Below are 7,579 nucleotides of genomic sequence, written 5' to 3' on the forward strand. Positions count from 1 at the left end.
AAAAGAAAAAAGAAAAGCAGCATTGCTTATACTTTACCTCATAATTTCTTTTTTTGAGACAGGCACTGACTCTGTTAGCCAGGCTGGAGTGCAGTGGTACAATCATAGCTCACTGGATCCTCAAGTTCCTGGCCTCAAGCAATGCTCCCTCCTCAAGTAACTAGGACTACAGGCTTTGCCAGCATGCCTTATTTATTTATTTATGTATTTATTTATTTATAGACAAGGGACTTGCTATGTTACCCAGGCTGGTCTCAAACTCCTGGCCTCAGGTGATCTTCCTGCCTCAGCCTCCCAATACTAGAATTACAGGCATGAGCCAACACCCAGTCAAGAATATATTTTTTTAACTTACAATTTTTTAAATGAATTATTTGGAAATGGATTGTATTAAGACTTCCTAGGATGGGAGAAGCTTCTGCATAATTTGTGCATCACTAAATAAATATTTCCTTCTTTAAAAACCTCTCCAGTAGCCTTTTTGATGATGCTAAGTAACATTAGTGGGTAGTATGTGCTTTTCTATCCAAATTGCTCAAGGCTATTCCCTGTTTATGTATATTGACTAAGCATAAACATCTCTTTTTAAATATATTCAGGACTCATAGTCAAAATATAAGGAAGTAATAGAAATTAATAGAAAAAGGTAAGCAATGCAATGTTAAAAATAGGCAAGATAACTGTAAAAAACTTCCCAAAAAAGGATATTCCAATAACTAAAAATATATTAAATAATGCCCTACTTCACCAATAATTAATAATCAAAGAAATGCAAATTAATCAATGAAATATGAACACAGTCACTCACCAGAATGGTCAAAATTTTAGAAGACTAGTAATTCTAAGTGTTGGAAATAATTTGAGCAACTAGAAGTTGAACTGCTGATGAGAGTGTAAATCAGTACAACTTCTTAGAAAGCAGTTTGGTGACATCATGTAAAGTTGAAAAGAACATACTGTATGATACCAATACTACTTTTATGTAGATACTCCCCCCAAAATGTGTGTATACATGTGCACACACTGACATGTACAATGATATGCTATGAGCAGCAGAACAATAAGATGGGTAAATGAATTCTGCATCCATACTGAAAAAGACAAAAGCAGTCCATGAGAGCTAAGATCTGGCCTGACACTCGTAGGTAGCCCATAGTGATCTTCTGTTGAATAAAAGTGATTTCATAGGACACCAGTATCAGACAGGGCCACTCTGTGACTATGATGGAGCAAGAGGGAAACAAGAGCACACCATAAGTGTGTCTAAATATAGACAAAAAGAGTATTGTCCACTCCACAAAAATGCCCAAATATCTTTCTGTCCTGGCTAATATTAGTCACTACAGCTTATTTACCAATCAACCAATCACAGCATTAGCCTCACTCCATTCCTCATACCTTCTACATAAGAATTATCAATATACTCAGCATAGAATTAACTCCACTTATGATGGCATCCAATCTGGAGCACCCTGCTTCAAACCTCCCCCAAATCTTCTAACACAAAACCAAATATATGTTCTTTCTAACATTCCTTCACTGAGACGCTCCATGATTCCCTACAGTGTGCAGTTTCCCTTGTTACAATAAGTCAGTAAATATAACTTTGTTCAACTACAGGTGTGTCTCTGATGTTCTCTAGCTAAAGAGCATTGACAATACCCTGGAATTCCATACAGTAATGGAAATAAATGAACTAGAGCTAAAGATAACACCAATCTCACATTGAGCTAAATAATGAGGGAAAGAAACAAAATTCAAAGGATTACCTACTGTACACTTACTTGATATATAGTTTTATTTTATTTTTACTCATACTGAAGTAAGATATATAGTTTTCAAAAGAGGCAAAACTAAAACTAAAACTGTTTAAGGATGCACACTTAAGCCAGGTGTTAAAATGTCTAACAGAGATTGAGAGATTCATTAACTCCCTCATGTCAGAATGTAATTAATCTTGTGTACACTTTCTATTTTCATTCATTTTTTTTTCCTGTTAGAAAATATAATTTAGATTTCTCTTAAGTGGCTGTGATTGTATAGCACCTGGGACAAAAAATATTGAGCACAAATGGGAAATCAAACGCTTTAGGTAATGAGCATGAGACAGCATCAGAAGACAAGTTCTAGTTCCTACACTGCCATGAATAGCTGTGTGAACTGGGCAAGTGACTTTATCACTTGGGGCCTTAGTTTCTCCATTTGTTTTTTTAAAAAGTGGAGGGTGGGTGAGAAGGAGACTGGATCTCATTTTTCCAAAATGCCTTATCATTCTTAAACATTCTGTGATCATAAAGGAAACTCTCAAGAAATATCTCCTGTATTTCTAGTAGGCAACTCTCAATATGTGTAAGCAATCTTATTTTATATCCTTTAAAATCCAAAACCAAATATTTATCTTCATTTGATTTATTCATTATATTATCCGGGAAGCAGAGTAGTGTGATGATTAAGAGCATACACTTGGGAATCAGACAAAATTAAATTGAGTTTTATTCCTAATATTTGCTAGGTAGGGGACCTTGACATAACCGCGCCTATTGTTTGTCTTTCTTTTTTTTTAAAATGTCAACATCATACAGTTGTTGCAAGTATTAAATTAAATAATGCCTGTAAATCACTTGTCATAGTGTCAGTACATAGAAATCATATCCAATAAACGGTACTGCCATTATAATCATAGGTGACAAGCCTGCTGCTTCCTTTGTGCACATGTATACACATATTTTGGAGGGGAGCATATACGTAGAAGTAGCACTGATATAGCACAGCGCAAATCAAGAGGCCAGTTGGCTTAGGCCCCTGTCAGTGTACCTACTGGACCTCAAGTTTCTGAAGGAGAATGTCTGTCTGTTCCCTTTCCGTTTCCTACTGACCACTTCCTCTGCGTTCTCCTGCTCCCTCCCTCATATATGTGGCTTGGGCTTCCGAAGACCCTGCAGGATCCTTGTGCTTCTTTCTTGGTTTGTGGATGGACTGCAGAGAGTGCAGATGTAGCTTAAACTTGTTGCTCTTCGCCCACTGCTTCAGTGGCTCCAGACGGCTAGCAGATAGAATGACTTCAGCTTGAACAACTAATCTCATTGGCTTCTCAATTCCCAAACGCTTTATTTTTCCTTAAAGGGAATTAACAGTGGAGACTGTTGTTGCTTTGGCAACAGACTTTCAACCTCTACTCAACTCTCCGGAATGAGAACATATCTATTAATACATTCGCTAGACTAGGGAGTTGAGTCGCTCAATGCAAATTTTCTTTCAAGTGCAAAACAGCTTAACCGGCTCGGCTTGGCTTTGGGGGTGCTGCGGTTAGAGGCTAGTGAAGCAGAGAGCAGCTGTTGTAGTAACCTGTTGGAGAAAAGTGAAAGTATATCTGCAACAGCTGGCTTCGATTGCAGAGAGTGCGCTTGTGAGAACTGATGGCGGGTGCGCGCAGAAAAAGCAGGCAAGTGGGATCTCTTCTCATTCTTCTGTGCCTATCTGTGGGGGGTGCGACAACTATCCGCTATTCAGTGGCAGAGGAAATGGAGAGCGGCTCGTTTGTGGCCAACGTAGCTAAGGACCTAGGACTGGAGGTAGGGAAGTTGGCTGCGCGCGGGGCGCGGCTGGTTTCCGACGGCAACAAAATGCATTTCCGGCTCCACCGCAAGACCGGAGATTTGTTCGTGAAGGAGAAACTGGACCGGGAGTCACTTTGTGGCAAAGCAGACCCGTGCGTTCTGCGCTTTGAAATAGTCCTGGTGGAGCCTCTGCAGTCCTTCCGTGCCGAGGTCAGGGTATTTGATATCAATGACAATGCCCCAGTTTTCCTAAACAAGGAGCCGCTTTTAAAGATTCCAGAGAGCACCCCCTTGGGTTCACGTTTTCCTCTGCAGAGCGCCCAGGATCTGGACGTGGGCCTCAACGGCCTCCAAAACTACACCCTGAGTGCCAACGCATATTTCCACCTGCACACCCGCTTCCGCAGCCACGGGCCTAAATATGCTGAGCTGGTGCTGAACAGACCACTGGACCGAGAGGAGCAGCCTGAAGTCAACTTGACAATTACGGCGGTAGACGGTGGGTCCCCGCCCAAGTCTGGCACCGCTCACATCCGCGTGGTGGTTCTGGACGTTAACGACCACGTGCCCCAGTTCTCGCGACTGGTGTACCGAGCCCAGGTCCCAGAGAACAGCCCCAATGGCTCTTTGGTGGCCATGGTGACTGCCATGGACCTAGACAAGGGCATCAACAAAGCAATAACTTACTCTTTAGCTCAAAATCCGGAAGCAATTCTCCAGACGTTTCAGATTGACTCTCAAACTGGAGAGGTTCGACTAAGAGGACCTCTAGATTTTGAAGCCATTGAAACATACGACATTGACATTCAAGCTACAGATGGTGGAGGCCTCTCTGCCCATAGCAAAGTCCTGGTAGAAGTGGTGGATGTGAATGACAATCCTCCCGAAGTGATGGTCTCCTCTGTGTCCAGCCCACTCCCTGAGGACTCACCACCACAGACAGTAGTAGCCCTTTTCACTCTCAGAGACCGGGACATTCGAGTGGGAGGAAAAGTCACCTGCTTCCTCAGAGGAGACCTTCCCTTTGCAGTCAAACATACATTCGGGAATTCTTACTCGCTGGTCACTGATAGAAGCTTGGATCGGGAGGAGGTCTCAGGCTATAATATCACCCTTGTTGCCAAGGATACTGGACCACCTAGCTTGTCCACTGAGACTGTGATAGAGGTGATAATATCTGACATTAATGATAATCCTCCAGTATTTCGGGAAGATTCCTATATCTTGACTGTTCAAGAAAACAATAGTCCTGCAGTTTTTATTGGCAAAGTCCATGCTGAGGATCTTGATTTGGGTGAAAATGCCCATATAACATATTCTCTGTTGCCTCCAAAAAGTGGAGATCTATCAGTCTTTGCTTACATCTCCATAAATTCAGACAATGGGAAGCTCTATGCACTGAGAACCATGGATTATGAGGCCATTCAAGATTTTCAGTTTGTGGTAAAGGCAACTGATGGGGGCTTCCTGCCACTGAATAGCCAAGTTACTGTCAGAGTGGTTGTCCTAGATGACAATGACAATCGTCCATTGATCTTGTACCCACTGCAGAATGGCACCTTGCCCTGCAATGACCTGGTACCCAGGTCTGCAGAGGCAGGCTACCTGGTGACCAAAGTGGTGGCTGTGGATGGTGACTCAGGTCAGAATTCTTGGCTTTCATATCATCTACTTAAGGCCACTGACCTTGGGTTATTTTCTGTTCAAAGACAAAATGGAGAAATACGTATGTTACGGCAGATATCTGAGAGAGACCCCATGATGCATAAATTGATCATTCTTGTTCAGGATCATGGCCAACCAGCTCTTTCCACTACTGTCTCACTAAATATCCTGCTGGTAGATGGCTTTTCAGAGCCCTACCTGCAGTTCCAGGATCCATCCAAGCATTCTAGAAAGGTAAATCCATCCACTAAATATTTGGTCATTTCTCTGGCCATCCTTTCCTTTCTCTTTCTCCTCTCTGTCACAGTGATCTTCATTATACATGTCTACCAAAAGATTAAATATAGAGAAAAGTTCACAATTCAAGAGCATTTCTATGATGACTGTAATTTCTCTAACAATCTGGTACAAGGGCGAGGCAATGGATCCTTATCCCAGCCTTGTCCCTATGAAATGTGTTCAGCCACTGGCACTGGCAATAGTGAGTTTCGCTTTCTTAAGCGCTTTATGCCCAACTTCCCTTTCCCTCATGCCACTGGAGAGATAAAAACAGAGGCTGTCTCCAGTTTACCTCCAAATTCTGACAGGAGTAAGCCTCAGAGATCAGCGGACCATGACCAGGTATCTGATGACTATATGTAGCTCCTATTTACAGCTCTCAGTGAGAGAAGAAAAGCAGAATTTTACACTTGGCATGCAAAGATGTTTCACCTTCATTGAAACAAAAACTGGTAGTAGATTGCAGCTTTAGTAAAGATAAGAATACCTAGTTTGGTGAAAATGTGAAAACCAGAGTGAGGCTTGGCTTACTCCATACAAAGCACTTATCCCAATCCCCAGATCATATATCTGTAATACTTTCTGCAGTTGGAATTCTGTTTAAATAAATGTCACCCTCTATAAATGCATATGTGGTAGGAACGTCTGCTTTTCCATCTCTGTGCTAGCAAGTAATGAATGAGCCATTATTGACATTTCCCCTAGAAGTTCGTTGATCCTGACCCAGGAAATGCTTAGTTCCATAGAGAAATCCTTTCATTTGCCTCTAAATTATTTTCCAGTAGAAAGTTGTGCATGCATAAGGAAGAGAACTACCTTCCCTTTTTGATATATTGGGAAGTGATTAGGTTTGACAAGCAGAGATATAATTTATTATTCAGAAATCTCTAAATTCTTGCCCCTGATAAGGGATTATCTTTGATCAATACCTTGCCTACAATCATTCATAATCATAATCATAGAAATGCCTGACATATGGTGGTCTTCCAAATTAATCATGGTGGGAGGAAGGGTGGAGAAAAAAGGATTTCACTTATTTGCAAATATGAGTAAGGGCAAATATAAGGATAAAGAGATTCAGTTTAGGAATGTTCTCCAAAATTAAGTTAGATATAGATTTTTTAATGATTGTTTGGAGCCATAGGCGAGTCTCACATCTCCCTCTTTCCCATCCAGATGTCTATCTTTGCAGTCCCAGAGAGAAGCTATTTGAATAAAGGGAAATGGAGGATGGATGAGGATAATAATAAATTAGGCTGGCCAGGCACGGTGGCTCACGTCTGTAATCCCAGCACTTTGGGAGGCCAAGGCAGGTGGATCACCTGAGGTCAGGAGTTTGAGACCAGCCTGGCCAACAGAATGAAACCCAGTCTCTACTAAAAATACAAAAATTAGTCAGGCGGTGGTGGCACACACCTGTAATCCCAGCTACTCGAAGGCTGAGGCTGGAGAATTGCTTGAACCTGGGAGGTGGAGGTTGCAGTGAGCTGAGAGTGTGCCACTGCACTCCAGCCTGGGCAACAGAGTGAGACACTCTCCCAATAAATAAATAAATAAATAAATAAGGCCTGCTGTGGTTAATAGTAAATGTTACAGAACATTCTAAACTATTTTGTGCCATTAAGTGTTATACAACATTTATTGTAAACCATTTTGTAATCTGTAGGGCAAATTCAAAATAAAGACATTAAAATAAAAAAGTTCATTAATACTAATTAAGTGGCATTAAGGAAAGATACATTTTCAGGTAGTACCAGATTTGATTGTAAGCCATTTTCTTCGTTGAGTAATCTGAAGTTAACACATGCAAACTGAGAAAAAGTGGCATTTTAAGTAAATCATTCATAAAATGAAATGGAGTGAGGAGACAATTTAGACTTCTCTTTGATCACCACTGCTTTGCTTTCATAAGCTAGTCTGCTTCCTCTTATTCTAAAATAAGCCAATGTTAAAATATTAACATATTTCAGGGATTCTCCCAATACTACTAACTGTGCCTTGAAAGTCAAAAGTTTGCTTTAGAGAAGGGCATGGTGGCTCATACCTGTAGTCCCAGCTACTTGGGAGTCTGAAGGAGT

General features: G+C 41.2%; 1 protein-coding gene across 1 annotated transcript; it reads left to right on the plus strand.

Moving 5' to 3' along the window:
• Positions 1-3,318: 3,318 nt before the first annotated feature.
• On the plus strand, positions 3,319-5,864 carry PCDHB1 (protocadherin beta 1). Its single transcript, XM_012450643.2, has one exon. The coding sequence runs from the start codon at positions 3,417-3,419 to the stop codon at positions 5,862-5,864; it is 2,448 nt and encodes an 815-aa protein (XP_012306066.2). The 5' UTR covers positions 3,319-3,416.
• Positions 5,865-7,579: the final 1,715 nt, after the last annotated feature.

This window comes from Aotus nancymaae, unplaced genomic scaffold (genome assembly GCF_030222135.1).
Source record: "Aotus nancymaae isolate 86718 unplaced genomic scaffold, 86718_ANA_hifiasm-v0.15.2.pri h1tg000064l_1, whole genome shotgun sequence".
Classification (NCBI taxonomy): Eukaryota; Metazoa; Chordata; class Mammalia; order Primates; family Aotidae; genus Aotus; species Aotus nancymaae.

Coding starts and splice junctions, on each gene's coding strand:
- PCDHB1 (XM_012450643.2), top strand. CDS start 3,417: ATGGCGGGTGCGCGCAGAAAAAGCAGGCAAGTGGGATCTCTTCTCATT.